The sequence below is a fragment of the Bos taurus genome, chromosome 7, assembly GCF_002263795.3.
Source record: "Bos taurus isolate L1 Dominette 01449 registration number 42190680 breed Hereford chromosome 7, ARS-UCD2.0, whole genome shotgun sequence".
Lineage (NCBI taxonomy): Eukaryota > Metazoa > Chordata > Mammalia > Artiodactyla > Bovidae > Bos > Bos taurus.
In genome coordinates this window covers 88,289,720-88,308,623 of record NC_037334.1, presented here as the reverse complement: position 1 = coordinate 88,308,623, position 18,904 = coordinate 88,289,720, and the positions used below count along the sequence as shown (strand labels likewise).

Genomic DNA, 18,904 nt, shown 5'->3' with positions numbered 1-18,904 from the left:
TCCTTGGGACTTTGGGAAATTTTCACTTAAGAAGATCTCACTTCTTGCTCTGTCTTCCTAACTGCTGGAAAAAAAATGGGAAGCTTTACCGTCATTCCTTTTACTTTTCCTCCCATCCGGCCTGTAAAGTAACAGTGTTATCAGTATCGTTTTGAAAACAAAGGCAAGGAAAGAGCTTATGTACCCATTTTAAAAGAAGTTTTTATAACGCATGAAAGATTTCTCCTTGATCCTATAGCTTTGCCCAGAGAGAAACAATAGTTGTCTCCATAAAAAGCATACATTTCTTTTCTTTTCCCTACCCTCCTCTCCTGAAACACAGCAAAAATGTCATCTTGTAGTTACCAGACTTGGCATCACTTACCTACTCAAGCAAATTAAAGTGAAGAGCTGAGTGGTTAGATTGTGAATCTAAGTCATATAGGCACCAAAATTTATAAAGCAACCTTTTTTCCTTAAGAACAGAGACATAAATTTCTTGCAAAATATTATTTTAATAATTGTAGCAAACCTACACTTTGTTTTACCCAGGTAGATACAGTCAAAATGTTATTGCAAAGGACTTCCTTCCTCATCTTAAAAGTGTAGAGCTCAAAAAAATTAATCCACCTTTCTTTCCTTAGGTTTTCAATAATCTCCCCTTGATTTTAACTGTGTAGCTGCATCCAAAATATGGATATTATTGAGAGCTTCCACAAAATATTGATATTATTGAGAAGTTCCCCTCTCTTCAGTGGATAGTACAACAGAACCACAGGGAAAGCATTTTAGTTATCATTCATAAGAAAATGAATTCTATTGCAAATATATCCCTTTATGGAAAAATGAGATTTGCCATGAACTTACTTTCACCTGAGAATAAGTGTTCAAAGAAGACATAGGCAGACATCCCCGGTGGGCCAGTAGTTAAGAATCTGCCTGCCAGTGCAGGGGACACAGGTTCAATCCCTGGTCCGTGAAGACTCCACGTGCTGCTGGGCAACTGAGCCCACGGGCCAAAGCTCCTGAGCCCACGTGCTTCAACTCCTGAAGCCTGTGTCTAGAGCCTGTGCTTCACAATAGGAGAAGCCACTGCAATGAGAAACCCAAGTACCACAGTTAGAGAGAAGCCCCCCACTCACGGCAACTAGAGAAAACCCACATGCACCAAAGAAGACAGCACATCCAGAAAGAAAAAGAATAAAAAAAGAAAACATAGGCATAATTTAGGTAGCCTTTATTAAGGGGACAGGTTTGCAGAGGCAGCATCCTGAGAGAGCTAAGAAAGCTAATTCTGGAGCTTGCGCCTGACTGAGTTGGTTAACTTGGTTCTGCCACTAACTCGCTTGGTGGACTTCGGCAAGTTCTTGGACCGCCTGGCCCTTCTTTTTTCTTCATCTGTAGAATGACAGTCGTAGTGGAAGAGTGGCTGTGAGGATTAAAAAACAGATCCACGCCAAGCTACAGGCTCAGTCCCTGGCACACAGCATATGCTCAGTAAATGGTAGGTGTTATTGGTGAGGAACAGATTCAACTAAGGGGAAGGTTAATATTTTGATAGTGTGGGAAGACTGGTTTAATTTCCTCTTCATGCCATAGAAGGGGAAATGTTGTTTTTATAATTACCTAATGAATAATATGGAAGAAACTATTGCACAAATGAAAAATCGTAGTTCACCACTCAACCAACAGAATCACTGAGAAATCGTCAGTTACAGAAGTTGAAACACCAAACGTAAAAATCAGGTTACAGTACATTTCCAGGGATAATGGCTGAAATTATTAAAACCATCCTGGCTGCAAAAGCAGGCAGCTCCCACCACGGGGGCCTGGAGCCCAAGGCCACACAGACTGGCCAGAGAAGGCCGTCTGGGGCCAGAGGACAGAGCTGTCTGCAGGGCTGGCAGCTGCCAGTTGGCTTCTCCAAATTAGACAACAGGTGCTGAGCTGCTGCCAGGGTTGGGTATCAGGATGAGTCAAAGTGCTGATGGCCCATGATCGAGCTTTATGTTAAGATCACGAAGTGCTGAGCCCACACACTGGGAGAGGCCAGCTCACATACCAAGGGATCACTTGATGTGCTCACTTGATTATTTTTTCCCTGTCTCTTTCACAACACCTTCAGCTTGTGTCTTTCACATATTTTCATGCCCTTCCCTCCCTCTTCTCCCAGTATGTATCAATATTTTCTGTCACCTATTCATACTCGCTCATTGTTGTCATTATTTCCATTAAATACTTAACTCTCCGTGCCTTTCTGGTAATCATTTCTCAATACTGTCTCTCCAGTTTTTGTAGCATCATGTGAAATCCACGGTGACTGAATACAAAACCTAAGAATGTTACTTATCTGTGTCATATATGACATCATAAGAAATGGGATTTTTATAAACTACAGGTTGGTCCAAGGTTATGGGGACATAGGTTCGTACATAGATAGTAGTCATAGCATAAGAAAAGTGAACTGAAATGAGTTTAATTTTCATGAATTTAACTTGGTCACATAAATTTACAGCAATTTTAATCTGCACATAAAATGATAAGGTGGCATCCTATGTAGGCTTTTATCGGCCCTTGATAATAATGCTAGACTTTCTAAAACGTTTCTCATGAAGTATATTTTATTTGTAAATGTTCAATCCAGAAGAAAAGATCCCAGTTTGCCACAATGGATTGTGTATTAGGTATTTTCAGAATCCATTTGTAGATGCCCTATGGCCTATTTATTTCTAATCATTACCTTCAATTCATAATAGTCTACACTAATGAGAAGGACCCTTCATGTCAAAACCATTGAATAGCAGGAACTACAGTATGGGTCCAGGAGATAGCAACCCCCAGTAACAAATGAGCCAGGAAACTAGAGGGCATGTCCCTGCGGAAAGTTGAACAAAGGGTCCAATCTCTGAAATGCTACTGGCATTTTTGATGTCTGTTCTGTAGATACTCTGATTATTTTGCTGGCACCACCTGGAAATAATTATATTTTTAGGAAAGCAAATAGAGACCCTTTGATTAATGAATTTAAAATTCATATTAATTTATAATTTCTAGGTGCCATGTACTCTGCTTGGTCCTAGGGATTCCCAGAAAACAGGCACAGTCCTGCCCTCTGGGAATCCAGTCTTGTGTGGATGCTGAGGTGGGCTTGCAGTGGCCTGGCAGACAGAACCATGATGGGGCTGCCGGGTGGGCGAGTTAAAGAGACTAGAATGGTGTCAGAGGGTTTGCCAGCGGCTCAGCGGTAAAGAATCTGCCTGCAGTGTAGGAGACACAGGAGACATGAGTTCGATCCCTGGATCTGAAAGATCCCTTGGAGGAGGGAATGGCAACCCACTCCAGTATTCTTGCCTGGAGAACCCCAAGGACAGAGGAGCATGGTGGGCGATAGTCCACAGGGTCGCAAAGAGTCAGACTGAGCACACCGAATGGTGTTCGTGTATTTTATAAATCCAGCAAAAGCCTTGAAAGGGCTAGGATGGAGCAACTGCCTGAGGATTTTGAAGTGCTTTCATTTTTAAGCACCTTTTATTTACCTGAAGCTCCTTAATTACTGAGAATAACAGTTTTACCAAACTTTCTTCCATGAGACACCTACTCAGGGTAATTGAATGTAAAATCCACCACTTATTACCGATCCACATATTCGGTTTGTGGTAATGACATAACAGCTGTAGAAGATGAATAGATTAGACTCTTCCCTTCCCCACAAGCACTTTTTAATGTGGTGAGAGAGATCAGAGGTATAAACCAAAATAAACTCATGTGCAGAAAAGAAAGGAAGGGGCATGGAAAGTGTGCTGCTGCGCGTTGGGAGGTCTGGTCTGCGGGACTTGCTTCATGCCTGCTGTGCGTGCGGGTAGAGATTTGTTCCCTGACCATTTGACAGCATCCTGTAAACCTGACATTCAGTGAAGCCAAGTCTGCTTGCAGGACGACCCTTGGAAACATATAAGGAGCGTTTAAATTCCCAGCCACCAGTGCTGGCCTGTCAATCACTTGGGAATACACCCTGCTTTCCTGGCCACACACCAGGACTAACAAGTCCATGGCGTCCTCCCACCACTGGTTTAAGCAGCCCAGTCCCTGGCCAGTGACCATCCCATCCTTTATATTTTGTTAAGCAGAAAGTAGATCAACCTAATAACAGGAAAAGATTAATACTGTGTTAACCAAGATCCAGAGGATTCTACGTTGAAAAAGGCAAGCCACAAGCGTAAGGCTAGAGACCAAGGTTGCTAGCCTTGGACAGACCTCACACACATTACTATTGTTGAAAGGAGAGAGAGAAGGGTTAGTGTTAAAGGAAATGGAAGTAGAAAACTTGGATCCTCACTAGCTTTTGCTTAATCTTTCTGAAAGTAGAAGTGTTAGTCACTCAGTCATGTCCAACTCTTTGCAACCCATAGAGAAACCTGGCAGACTCCTCTGTCCATGGAATTCTCCAGGCAAGAATACTGGAGTGGGTAGCCATTCCCTTCTCCAGAATGAGACCCAGGGATTGAACCAGGTCTCCTGCATTGCAGGCAGATTCTTTACCATCTGAGCCACCAGGGAAGCCCAATCTTTCTGAACCTTCTTATTATAAGTGACCAGGCTCTCCTTAGAGGTATTCTCATATATGACCCCCATCCAGAAGAGCTAATGAACTTCTTGAAACTTTGTGCTATCTACCACGCGAATTGGTTGGTAGAGAAGAAAAGCTCTCAAGAGACGCTTCCTGTCTACAAGAATCTTACAGTCTAGAAAATAAAACAAAAATACAGACAAGAACATTATAAAGTAAATGTTAGTTACAGAGTTCTGAGGACGCATAAAAGAGAGACATATTAATGCCATTATCCCTGTAGTTCATGATTCTTCCCTTTTATAATTTAAATTCGTGTGTGGCATTAGAGAGAGTGGTTGGTAGGAATGAAAGCAACCCATGCCCTGAACACAGACCTTGCAGCTGCTGCTTGTGTGTTTTCAGATCCCACTGTGATTCCATCTTAAATAAGAACCTCTGGCACTGCAGCCTTGGATTCTGTTATTCTTTTAACAACAATATTTACTGGGTGTTATCCATGTGCTGGGCACATTCAAGTTGCTGTGGATACAGAGATTAAAAAAAAAAGTTTCTGCTCTCATGGAGGTTTGTTCGAACACACTGAGACTCTCCCCTCGCCTGGCAGTCACAGTTGCTGGGCCTCATGTATTACAGTCCCTGTAATGCTCTACCTCATTTTGTCAAGTCAGACCAGTACATGTCTTGAGCCACGTGCGCTAACACAGTGATTAATACTAGTCTCTCGGATGGCATACCACCGATCCAGGCAAAACTCTCATAGTACTTGGATTCTTCCTCCCAGGGTATGCTAACTGGGAAGGTGGAGAGTAAGAGGCCCTTTCCTAGCATGGCTGTCCAAACTCTGTAGAATAACCAAAATCAAAACTTTTCGATTGAGAGGTTTCAGTAGAGAATGGCTTATTGTCACTCATTGGAGACACTGGGAAGAGAGAGAAATTAATTAGGAAAGTAAGTTTGAATGTCAGGTATCATAGGAAGAAGGTAAGGATACCATCAATAAATAAAATCTATATTCACAATCCAGAATTGGTCCTTGAAAATCTCTCTCCCCACAATTTAATAAATTGAGGAATAGAAGACAAAAAAAAACTTAGTATTTTCAGTGATACCGCAGACTGAAAAGTCTGTTATTGGTGGGTGTTGGGCCAGCCTGTGACCGAAGACATGGCAAGTGTTAATACAGCAGTGAGACTGAATGGCAAAGAGAGGGTTTCCCCATCTAGCCAAAGGCCAGCCGAAGAGAGAGTGGGGCAGGGCCAAGCCCACTGGAGCGCTTTCCTCTGTGCAGCCTGGCAGAGGCTCATGGTGCGAGGGTGATGTGAGGGAAAGAAGCAACATTACCCTTCATCTAGAAGTGCCTGACTGTCTCAGAAGTGAGGTTTGGCTGCCTCAGGTACCATTCTTAGGTGTAATCAAAATCGTCAGAACTTGAGTTGATCAGATGTCAACCTCAAGTCGCTTTATCTTGTGTTATTTTGTGTTGCCTTTTATGTGTTCCAGAACTTTCTGCGTTTCTAATAAGCTAGTGCTAAACTGTAGATCCCAACTGCCAGCGATTCTTCAGCTTACTTCGAATGCAATGCCTTGTTTCTGAGGGGAAGAAGAGAAGGGAGTGCACAAAAGGACCTCTTGCAGTATTTTTGGTTTTCAATGCATTTGTGTCCCATTGGTGGTAACTTAAAGCACCAACAGCCAGAAGACGCAAAAGCGTCTTTTGTGAAAAGGATCAGCCCGTGATGCTTCGGACTCAGCAGTTCTAACCACAAAGGAGCCTAAGCCTTTGGGTCCCGTTTACAGTATTTTATGTTACTTCCACTGTTCCCTCTGCTTCCCACGGGATGTGCTGTGCTACAGTCGTGAAGTAATTACAGAGATTGCTTTAACCAACCAGACTCGTGCACCTTGAATTTTGACTTACTGATCTTATTAAAACAAATAAATAACACCATCACCTCAGGAGACCACCCAACTCATTTCAATTAGTCTGTCACTGTTAGAAAGGATGACCGTCAAGTTTGTTTGCTTATTCATTCATCCGATGAACAGTTGCTGAGAACATATATTGACCCCACGTATATTAATCAGAGCCTCTGTCAGGCATCAGAAATATTCAGCCCTAATAGACTCACTATCAAGTATTGAAGCTGATGTGGCAAAAGATAGATTACAATCTGAAACACCATGTATTATAAGAAAATGCAAAAAATTAAGGGTCCTAGGGGCTTTGTTGCCGTTAGGTCACTCAGTGGTGTCCAACTCTTTGTGACCCCACGAACTGCAGAACACCAGCCTTCCCTGTCCTTCACTATCTCCTGGCGTTTGCTCAAATTCACGTCCACTGAGTCAGTGATGCCATCCAACCAATCTCATCCTCTGTCGTCCCCTTCTCCTCCTGCCCTCAGTCTTTCCCAGCATCAAGGTCTTTTCAGTGAGTGAGCTCTTCGCATCAGGTGGCCAAAGCACTGGAGTTCAGCATCAGTCCTTCGAATGAATATTCAGGGTTGATTTCCTTTCGGATTGACCCATTTGATCCCCTTGCTGCCCAAGGGACTAGAGGTACAGAGATGGGAAACTCTCTGGGCCCAGGAGAGTTAGGAAGAAGCCTCACCGAACATGGGATGCCTTAGGCAGTAGATGTCCTGAGATGACTGTGGTTTGTGTAGCAGAGGGGAGGAGTAAACAAGGCTATTCCAGACAAGAAAGAATGACACATATCGAAACAGTATTATTAAGAGGCCTACCCAGCTTGGGAAATGGTGAGAAGTTCCCCCTTGGCAAAACCCGGAGTGCTGCGGGAGAAGAGAGGAGATAGTGCCGGAGAGGCAGGTGGAGGGCTTGCAGAGAAAACTCGTAGGTCAGGCTGGTGGGAACGGCCATGGTTTATGAGAACAAGTGGACTTGCCTGGTAAGAAGACCTTGCCAAAAGAAGGAAAAATGATTGACCAGAAAGTGGGTCAGGCAACAAACAGACTCAGGATGGGAGACCAAGTAGGAAAAAAAACAATAGTTGAGTCAAGAGATGGTGGAATCTAGGGTGATTTCTGGGTCTCCAGCTTGAACATTGTAGGAGCTTCCATGGTTTATAAGAACAGGTAGACTTGCCTTGTAATCAGACCTTGCCAAAAGAAGGAAGAATGACTGACCGGAAAGTGGGTCAGGGAACAAACACACGCAGGATGGGAGACCAAATAGAAAAAAACGATAGTTGAGGCAAGAGATGGTGGAATCTAGGGTGATTTCTCAGAGAAGGCAATGGCACCCCACTCCAGTACTCTTGCCTGGAAAATCCCATGGACGGAGAAGCCTGGTAAGCTGCAGTCCATGGGGTCGCTAAGAGTTGGACACGACGAGCAACTTCACTTTCACTTTTCACTTTCATGCATTGGAGAAGAAAATGGCAACCCACTCCAGTGTTCTTGCCTGGAGAATCCCAGGGACAGGGGAGCCTGGTGGGCTGCCGTCTATGGGGTCGCACAGAGTCGGACACGACTGAAGAGACTTAGCAGCAGCAGCAGCAGCAGCAGGGTGATTTCTGGGTCTCCAGCTTGAACAACTAAGTGTGATGTTTGCTAGAAAAGGAAAGTTGGGAGGGGAATGGATGAAAGGAGGTGTTGGAAGCAAAAATGTAAGTGGGAAAATAAATGATGTAGCAGAGAGCATGGGAACTCTACAGAAATGAGGAAGTATGATGACTAAGTACAATCCTGAGCTGACTGATAAATAAGGCAGTGAAGACTACTCCCATTTCAAATGACTAATCATGCCTTGGCCCAACTTGAATAAAAAGGCATTTACTAGATAAGAGCCTACAGAGAAACAAAAATAATGATTTGACCTTGCTGTCATTACTCAAGATAATATATACATCTTCTTTTGTTAAAATAAGTCATTAATGGTTTATAAATGATGCTTCAACATGTTATTTTTAAAGAATCAATGCCCTCAGTATCTGCTTTTATGCCCCTGTAACCTATTTGCAAGTAAAATGCCATAGTCCAAAAAGGTTAGTAGATGAGTTGCATTCATATTTCATACTTTCGAAAATCCTGCTTCCTGATCTTTGTTCCTGTGCTCTTCTCCTCTCTTTCTCAACCTTTGTTTAATTTATAATTCTGCCTTATCTTTTCCTTCCTTATTTAAGAAATGACTAGCATCCTCCATTTTTCAAACTCACCTACAATTTGATCCTTTGTATTTCAGCTTTTTTATTTTGTATTCCAGCCTATATTTTCTAAACTTGCTTTATAAGAGATTATTAGGATTAACTGCACATTTTAGCATGCATTTTAATCACTATATATTAAAGTACTCCCGGTTTCATATTTCACTTCAGATCGCTCCTGGATTCAGATGTCAGGAGACATTTCCTGCCAAACTTCCTCATCTCCATCGTGTTCTAGGCCAGTCTCCTGACCCATGCCTAGCCAGGTTCCAAAGGAGGTGTGGTGGAAGAAATGTTCATTAGAAACTTGAAACCATTGACCAGTCCTGAGGAAGCCTGAATCATTTGGCCCTAGAATCACCCTGATTTTCCATGAATCCTCCAGGCTGAGATTGGCCCAGAGTAAGACCAATGTCAGAGCCAGGGAGAACATGGAACAGCGTCCAGGAATAGGGAAAAGATGAACTTTGCCCAAGAACTTTGAAACATGCTCACTTCAGATTTATAGGATCTGACTCACATTCCCAGAAGTTCACTGTGTTCTTTAAGCTTTCTGCTTTTCCCTTTCTAACCTTATACACGCTGCCTAAAATACTACTCCCTTGTTTCTTGTGTGCTGAATTCTCTTTTTCCTTCCTATTCATTTCATCACTGAGATTACATACTTATGGCTTTTTGCCCTTAAAGATTTCACAAATGCTTCGTTTTTCTGACGTTCCATATGTAGACCAGTACACCACACTGTAAGTGTTTAATGATATAAATCTCCTCATGACTTATAACCAGTTTCATTCCCAGTACAAATTATGCCTGTACTGCATTGCTTTCTAAGTTAAAAGCGGAACATTTCAGAAAATAGTCACTTCATAACAGTTACTTGAAAAGACTGAAATAATAACTGAGTTTTAACAGTGTGAAATAATGATATAAAATGTGAAGGAAGAAACTGCAGCTGCAAAAATCCTACACTGAGCTTGTGAACATTTTTTCCTGTTCTGTCCATCCATCCATCCAGTCTGTCAATGCTGCAAACATTTATTCAGCTTCTGCACGGCAGACCTTGTGCTAAGTCCTAGTGTTACAAGATGACTAGTAAATGATCCCTGACCTCCAGGAGTTCACTCTTGGGAAGAAAAACATGTAAATAAAACATATAAACAGATTGTCTTAGTCATATATTCGGAAAAAGCATCCTTGCATCCAGAGGACCATAGATAACACCGAACATAACGGCACTTAGTAATATGTGTCAGGAGGTCTGGATCGCTCTGCCGTCTTTACCTTCAACCAAAACAGTAGCCTCTGTCCAGCCATGAAACCTCTGCACACGTTAACACTGAAGTGGAAATATGTGTTCTGTTCATTCTGCGAGCATTTATTGAGCACCTCCAGTGTATCAGACTCTGCTCTATATTGCAGCTTCCAAAGTAAGTAAAGAAAGGTGCTATAATGACCAAGCAATTTAGCAAAGGAGACAAACACATAAATAATAACTTGTGATAAAAGCACGTAGAAAAAAATGTATACAATAAATGAGTGCATGAATTAGGGAGAAACTAATTCAGCCCTAGTGATCAGAGAAGTCTGCAGAGAGGAAAAGATTATGTCAGCTCTGCCTTGGAGGAGGACTGTCTGCATGCAGGAAGCAGATACTCCCTGGGGTCATTCCAGTTGGTGAGCCCAGCTGAGCCAAGACAAGAAATGTGAAAGGCCAGTGTTTATACAGCATTATCCTCCCTTCTAGAAGGCATGAGAAAGGGCCAGGGACTCCTTGGTAGTCTCAGTCAGCATTAGAGTATCAGTACTAGGAACTATCACCCTCAACATATTTATATGAAATTACTTGTGGCCATTAGGAGAAGTAGGTGGATATTTCTTTATGTTCTGTACATTAAAAATCTTCATATCTTCAATCAGTCTTTTACTTCCACTATTTAAAGATGGAAAAGTATTCAGTGAAAAAAATTTCCAGTCTGATATTAAGATTATCTTTTGAGGGAAGGAATAAAAGCAAAAACAATAAAATGCCCCATCTCTCCCCAGCCTTTCCCCAGTAGGCGTTAATATCTGGTTAGAATCAGCGTTAATAACCTAGAGAAATGTACTGTTATTAAGGTTTATATTTTTTGATTTTTCATGAAAATTTTTACCACAAATGGATAATTTGGGGTAAAATTTAATTTTTTCATACTCTATACTAGCTATGATTTGCTTGTCTAATTAAAGTCTACCTACCGATTGTACTGAATTCACAGTATTTTAATGTGCCTTTTCATTTCTATATTAAGAACAAAGAAGAACTGTGGAACAAGAGCGAGAGTAGAGACAATGCTTACAGTTTTGATTATTAAAACCTGTGGAGGAATTTCTTGGCACTTGATCTTCCCCCAGCCTAAGTGATTTGTGGTAGAAATCACCAAAAAACAGAATATTATAGGTGGAGTCAGAGCTTTTCGGTTTGAATTTGTATTGCCTACTTCTCTAAAAAAAAAAACAAAACACAAGTGTACAAAACAGTATCTGGCATTTGGAAGGTTCTCAGGAATTATTCGCTGAATGTTTTTTAAATGAAGTGAGTCACAGAGCATAGTCCTTAGGGCAGCACCCACTCCACGGGTACTGAAGGGCCTGGAAGTAGCAGAGTCATAAGCATCAGCGCCAGGGTGGAAAGGGTATTTGTGAACCGCCCTCAGAACCTTCACCGGTGGGCAGTCTCCGTTTCAACGGCACCTCCTGTGCCTGTATGGACTCACTGCCTTCTAAAGATTTTTCAGCTTGTGAAGAGCAGACGCTTGTCTTCATAAAACTGTGACAGACAAGCACACAAGATGATTTACTATCAGAGAAACGGAAGCTATTTTTCCGAAGTTGATGTGTTTTTTTTTCCTTGACTATCGTGTGAACAAGACGTTCACTGAACTCATGGTACCAGTTCCTGCGTGTGTTCTTGACACATCAGCCCTTTGAAGGGTAAAGTTAGCTGTGCAAGCAAGGGTGATTGTTTGAATTTTAGCAAAAATTAATAATTTGGGAGGTTTGGGGTTTTTAACAAGGAGATGTGAAATTTCTGCTCTGAAATGGGGAGGCACAGAAAAAGAAAGATGATGGAAATACACATTCTTGAGGACTGAAACTGCAGACGTGGAAAGAAATTGAATGATTGGAAGCTTTTAATCTGTGATGGTGGGTCTCTGACAGAAGCTGAATTTTGCTTAAATAGCATCAACATAAAATATACTGTTTGCATATAATCGAAAAAGGCCAATAGTTTAGTTATTTCTTTTCTACTAACAAGAAATAATTAAGAAAGGGGAGCCGGTTTTAACCATTGTATACACAGGAATATTTCTAGTTGATAACATAATGCCTAAGACAAGAAATGAGAGCTCCGTGTGGCATTCTTTTTCATTTATATTCCTTTCAGTAATGAAATAGAATCTGTTCCCTACATCTCTTTCATTAGAATTGTTGAAGCACCTGTCACCTATCACCGTCAGTTTTATGTATTTCAAGGTTTCCCAGCGAACAAATGGAAGAATGCAGGGTCCATATGTCCACCTATCTGGGAGGGGAGAGTCCACGTGGTTTTGGATTACCTGTCTGCACTCCTTTTTCCGTTTATTGTTTGGAGTGTGTCACCTTCTGTCAATCTGATTACTTCTCTAAGAAAAGGCTTTTCTCAGCTCCCTGCATGACAATCGCTGCCTTGTGGAGACATCCCAGAAGCCTCTGCAGTCACTTGATCTACCCTACAAATGCCACTCTCACATGGAAGGCTGACTCCAGATTTACAGAGTTCTCTGAGGGAAGTTTCTTCAGATGCGTAGCAAGAGATGCTGGTTTCCGTAGATATCTTGCCTTCTCTTGACATACGGAATAAATCTTTTCAAAACATAGTCAGCCAAGAGGCACTTACAGTATGTACTAATACATACAGGACTTCTAGCCCCTGTGAAAGAATAGAGATATAAGTGCCTTACCTGACCAGTCACATTTATAAAAGATCAGAGACGCTTTCAAAGGCCAGCAACAGAAATTTTGATCTTACTAGAAGAAGGCCATAAGGAATAATGCTTATTTATCCATTTAGTAATCCCTTTAGTTAATAGCAACAATTCATTACTATGATAAAAACAGATTTGGCTGAATCTAATAGCAATTCTTTTGTCATCATTAAGCAGCTGTAGATTTTTGATATACTAAGGATAAGACTACTCTTAAGGTTTCACATTCAAACTATGGTAAAGTTTGTGCCATTTCTTCCATTTTCAGAGCTTTATAATTCCACTGTAATCATTTGTTCTTGGCAGAAATGTGTTTTACAAGCTCTCAGCCGAGAATAATATTTTTGAACAATTTTTTCAATGTTCTGGTTATGTGGTTATGGGAATTTGGAACTCAATATTAATATGCTCTTGGGTTTTGTGTTTGTATATCTCAAAATGCACTTTTTAAAAAAATAACACAATTTAACTTGAAATAAGACTATAAGTGCTTTTAAATGGTAGAGACAAACCTGAAAAGGAATAGATGTTTGTATATGTATAACTAAACCACTTTGCTGTACACCTGAAACTAACGTACCATTATAAATAAAATATAAAATTTAAAAAATACAAAGTAAATGGTAGAGATATTTTGTTGCTTTAATAGTGGTGATATTCATTGTAGGACGAGATAGTCAGATACAAGAAGCATTTACAGGGAGAAAAGGAGCCGCTGCTTCTGCCTCACTCCCATCACTTCCATTTCCTATGTGACTTCATGCCACTTGCTTTGTTAATTCTTCAGGTATAAAGGAGCTATTGATCTAGTTCATTTTTTAATCTATAAACTGAGAAGTGTTTTGTTGAACAACAAGCATTCCCACTTGGTCTAAAATTTGACATCTAAGAAGTATCAATATTTTAGCCATGTTTTTATACTTTAATATTTCCCACAGCCTAATTTTTAAAAATTCTACCTAGTTTTTTCAGTGTCCAGTCCACTGCTGCAGCTCTATGTGAGTGGAAGAGATCTATTCCACGTCTCTCACTTTATACTTCACGAGTGTGGGAAAGCCTCGAAGAGGCACGGTGACCCCTTGGTGCCCTGGCAGGAGGCGTTGGGGGGTCATCATGCTGGGCTCTGCTGGCCTGAGACCTGGCATCAGGTTTCCCTAAAATCTTCATGGAAGATTTGTGAGAGATAATGAGTTAATATTTGTGGAGATCTTTCAATAAAGTGTAATTGATGTTTGAATTTTCATAAACCAAACAGAATATCTACCCCGAAAGCTTTGTAAGAATATTTAGCACACATGTACATGCCAGATGGATTGTAATGACAGTTGATAGGCCTCTCCTAACCCTTGCGTTCTGTTGTCAAAAATCTGCACATCAAAACAACTATAGTTTTCATAAGAGGATTTATTGGGTAAAAGATTCGGGTGCACATGGAAAATTCTACCATCTAGATAGGACTACAAATTAATGTTATAAAAGATAAGACTTTAAATTAGGGGTTTATATAAGAATATTCTTAACATGCCTTAAAGAAATATCAGTAGATAAATTTTTTAAAAATCAGATAATATGTACTTGATCTTACATATTTTTTCTGCGTAAGAGAATTTTTATGAAAAATCCATGGAATGTGATGCAAGACAATCAGAAATTATTCTTAAAAGCTCAAGGACATGTAAAGATCAAAGTGGAACCACATCATAATACAAATAGTCATCACAGGGAAGAATGTTTTTGCAATTGAGATAATGCCAATGAAAGAGTTTAAAATATAGGAAGTTAAGTTAGAAATGAGGTTATTATTCTAATATATTGTGACATCCTCAATAGTATTATTGTAGGAACCCTCTGGAAGTACTTACTCTGGGTGAAACATGATAGCTATAGATCCATGATAGGGGGACAGGTGGCCCCACCAATTATAAATTCCCCAAGATTGTAAATGTACATTTTATCATCGTGTGTCAAAATATTCATTTTAATATTCAAACATTTTACCACATAATAAGCTGTAACCATATGTTTATTTGTTATATCACTGTAACATTAATAAATATTTACAGAGCCACAGTGTATCATAGATGTATTCAAAATGGTAGCTCTCAGTTTGATTTTAAGTGAATATCTTTAGTGCATCAAACTAATTTCTAAAGCATTACATTTGTATTACACATCAATAAGAGCCAAGGAGTTTAAATTTTTAAGACTGACACCCCCTTTTTAACTCATGTTGTCTTATTTGTTTTCCCCAATTGCATGAATTAAAAATGGAGTGTTATCTCAGTTTTGAATTCCTTAGCTTGATGTCACAGCTCTCGCTTTATTTGTATGTGAATTTGATCTTTAATAAAGATGAGCTCTGCTGAACTTTCCATGAATGAGAGACACTTAGGTACACAGCTTTTTAGAAATGATTTGGTAGTACTGGGAAAATTCAGAAAAGTTGCTAGTCTGTTAATAGTGTACATGGCAAGCTGTGTGATTGATTAATCAGAAGTTTTATAATCTCTAAAAACATAACTCTGTCTGTAAATTCGGATTGTGTCCAATTAAGTTGACAACCATCAATTTTTAAAAAAGAAAAGTAAAAACTCAGGACTCCTGACTCATACTTTTCCTGTTACAGCGTCATATGAGTATTTATCCTTCTGTGACAGCTGAGACTAGAGCAGATGTACGTTCAGGAGGTTGCAGATGAGGCACTGAGTTTTCACTCTCGTGTGTCAGGAGGCAGTCGCAGGGTAATCCTCCTGAGCTGCAGCCAGGAGGAACTTGTGCTAGTTTGGTAGTTATTGACTTGGTTACCTCTCTGCAGTGTTCTTTGACTTCCTTACTTAGCTCATGATAATGAAACCCTAGGGCTTCCCCGGTGGCTCAGATGGTAAAAAATCTGCCTGCAATGCAGGAGACCTGAGTTTGATCCCTGGGTTCGATCCCTGGGTTCAATCCCTGGGTCAGAAAGATCCTCTGGAAAAGGAGATGGCCACCCACTCCAGTATTCTTGCCTGGAGAATCCCATGGAGAGCGAAGCCTGGCGGACTATGGTCCACGGGGTCGCAAAGAGTTGGACACGACTGAGCGACTAACACACACTTCTTCCTTCCTAATGAAGCTCTCCGCTCAGCTGTGTTGACTTTTCTTTCAGCCTCTGTTCAGGCAGACAACTTCTCAGTATTATCCATTTTAGTACAAATTTTCACATACAGAACTCTAACCAGAGTAAACGAAGGTGATTCTCCTTTTGATCACAGTGTCTAAACATTCATAATGGGTACTTCGGGAGAACGTTAGCTGGATTCTCTTACCACCTTTCGCTGTCAAGCACATATCCAAAGGTGGGGTGCAGGACGCTTTTAGTGCCAATCATTATTTTCAACTCCAACTGGGGATCTCTTTCCACCATTTCTGCTTTTGTCATGATCACATTTTCAGAAATCATTGTGTAATGCCCTGACTTCTAATTTTTCTGTGGGAAAATAGTGTTGCAATTTGCGCCCTTGTATTCTTGTGATTGTCTCTCACTAGATATTGGAAGCACATATGCATTCCAGATCATGGAACTTCGACCCTCATCCCATCTTTTGTTCGTTTAATTTGGTTTCAGAATGAATATTTCCCTTTTACTTTTTTTTCTTGAGTAGTAATGAGTGCACTGTTGAAATGACTCACTGTTTCTCTCTACAGTTTCTTTACCCTCATGTAATATAGCCCATGTAATAACCTAAAATACTGGCAAGCTTAAACGTCTATGACACCCCTGAATGTCTTTTACAGCCTTTGTCTAGGTTTGAACTTTCCAAATTATGTATTTCAGACGTTGAGAAAGAAGGGCCTTAATGGCTGTGACAGCCCAGATCCTGATGCAGACGATTCAGTAGGTCACAGCCCTGAGTCTGAGGACAAGTACAGGAAAATTAACGAAGATATTGATCTAATGATCAGCAGGCAAAGATTGTGTGTAAGTACTCAAAACACCCTTCATTTTTTTTACTCTTGATATTTCTCTGAACCTGGCAGGCCTTGAACAAGAAAGAGAACAAAGGCTGTGAAAGCCCCGACCCCGACTCCTCTTATGCACTCACCCCACGCACTGAAGAAAAATACAAAAAAATTAATGAAGAATTTGATAATATGATCAAGAGCCATAAAATTCCTGTAAGTACCAAAGGTAGATGGCTGGTCTGCTGATAACTGCTGCAGTAACATCCCTTAACCCTTTCAGTGAGGGCTTTCTCTCACCAACACTGCAAGGCAAACCCAGAAAATAGCCATCTCATTCCAAGGGTCGTTCACTTGGAAAGCAAACCCTCAGGGTTGCTGAAGTTATGTCATCGAAACGATGTGCCATTCAGAAGTTCATTAGGAGGTAGCAAGTTCACAGGAGGAAGAGAAAGATCTTCATGATCCACCCAGAATTTACACAATCTCTTAAACACACAGTCCACACAAATCACCAGGCATTCGCGAATACGAGAGTCTCCTTCTGAACGAGGATTGACTATAAAATAGATATATTTTAACTGAGATCAGATACACAGGTGAGACGGCCATTCTCTCGCGTAAACTGCCGCTCATCAGCTCATCACCCAAGTAAAAGCTTGTTCCTGAGTGAAGCTTCCACCCTCTCCCTAAACATGAAACTCAGCAGCAGCACTGAAGGGTTAAAGCTAATGCTCGCTGCAGGGAAGCAGAGTGCATGACAACCTAACGGTAAGATTTCAACATGTTTGTGTGCTGGGGTGATGTTACAGCTTTATCAGAATATTCGCTTTGCCTACATCAACATTTTCCATGCTTTAACATTTGGCTAAATTTTGTCTTAACCAAGTCAAAAAATTCCTAACAATCAATCATATGCCTTGCCAGATATTTAAGAGAAATAACTCTGCATGTATTATTTTGTTTGCCCACATATTATAGAGGGGGAAAGTACATACCTTTTATTCTGTCATCAATCAAGTGATGTTCATTTTGTGACATAAAGTGTTACAACTTGAGGTTCACATACTTTCTGAATAATGAATGTTCGTGTCTGAACCTTCACTGTATACAAGCTCTTCAGTAGGTAATTAATTCCTTTCTCAAAAAAGTACACTTTCTCTAAGTTAGGGAAACATCTGAAACCTGAGGATTGAGAGAGGCTGTACTGAAAACAGGCTTCAGCAATTAAAGATATTTGTCCTCAGATATCTGAGGACAAAAGCTCCAGGCCAAACCCACAATGACACTCACGAGATAAGTTAACACTTTACACATAGTAGGTGCACGATCAGCCCGTGTTGGATTAAACTGAACCCTTAAAACTTCTTTATAAAATGTATGCACGTTAAACTTCATGTCCTCATAAATAGACATCTGCTGCTTTTGTTAAATAATGTCCACAGGAAATCTTTTGTTGAATCAGAATTATTAATTCTATCATGAAGGAAAGCTAACTGCTGTAAACTCTTAAAGGTTTCATGAGACCGAGCGCATACAGCGTTTCCACAGTGGGCGCTTGGTCAAATGAAACATTTCCTATCAGAGGCAGCAGTGCACACTTGATGCAGCCAGAATTCTTACGTGAAATCTCCTAGGATTTTATTGCCCAGCAGAAGGAAAGAAGGAGCTCCTTTGGGCCAAGTTTTAGCTCCTATGGCCTGAGTTTCTCTCACTATTTAATACACTAGTTGAGAGCTGCTGGGCGCGTTTGTGAATGTTAAGATTTTAAGGTGAAGCATGTTTAGGTGTCTCAGGAGGGATGCCCAGCATGGTGAGGAAAGGGGCGTGTGTGTAGACCTGGCAGTCACTCTCCATGTGTGTGTGGAGCTTTAACCCCCAAAGATCTGGGAGGATGCCCATGTTTGCACGTCGGATCATTTCCCCTGTGCTCCAGGGGGAAGGAGGTGTAATGCATACCTGGGTTCCCTCACCGTATTTCATCCTGTCATGCCAAGAGTTCAAAATCAGGATACATGCTTTCTTAAGAGGTGCAGTGGCGTGCGGCAGGGGATGGAAAACCACATTAGAGCTCACAGGCAGAGCCGTGAGAAGGAGCCACACAGCTCCGGGCTGTGCCTCCAAGGCCCCGCTGCTTTAGTAAGTGCTTCAGTCTCCACGATGAAAAGCCCAGTTTTCGCACATCGCGTCTAGTTGCTGGAAGTAAATTTTGTTGAAAGTTTCCACAGCTGCTGAAACATTTACAGCAGG

General features: G+C 40.9%; 1 protein-coding gene across 14 annotated transcripts in view; it reads left to right on the top strand.

Moving 5' to 3' along the window:
* Positions 1-18,904, top strand: part of MEF2C (myocyte enhancer factor 2C) — a 179,129-nt gene that overhangs the window by 117,181 nt on the left and 43,044 nt on the right. For 7 of the 14 annotated variants that reach the window (XM_059888098.1, XM_059888097.1, XM_024994141.2 and 4 more), the window contains 1 exon segment: positions 16,530-16,673. The exons of 3 other annotated variants lie outside the window; for them this stretch is intronic. In XM_059888098.1, the coding sequence (XP_059744081.1) occupies positions 16,530-16,673 (144 nt within the window). 14 annotated transcript variants of the gene reach the window in all.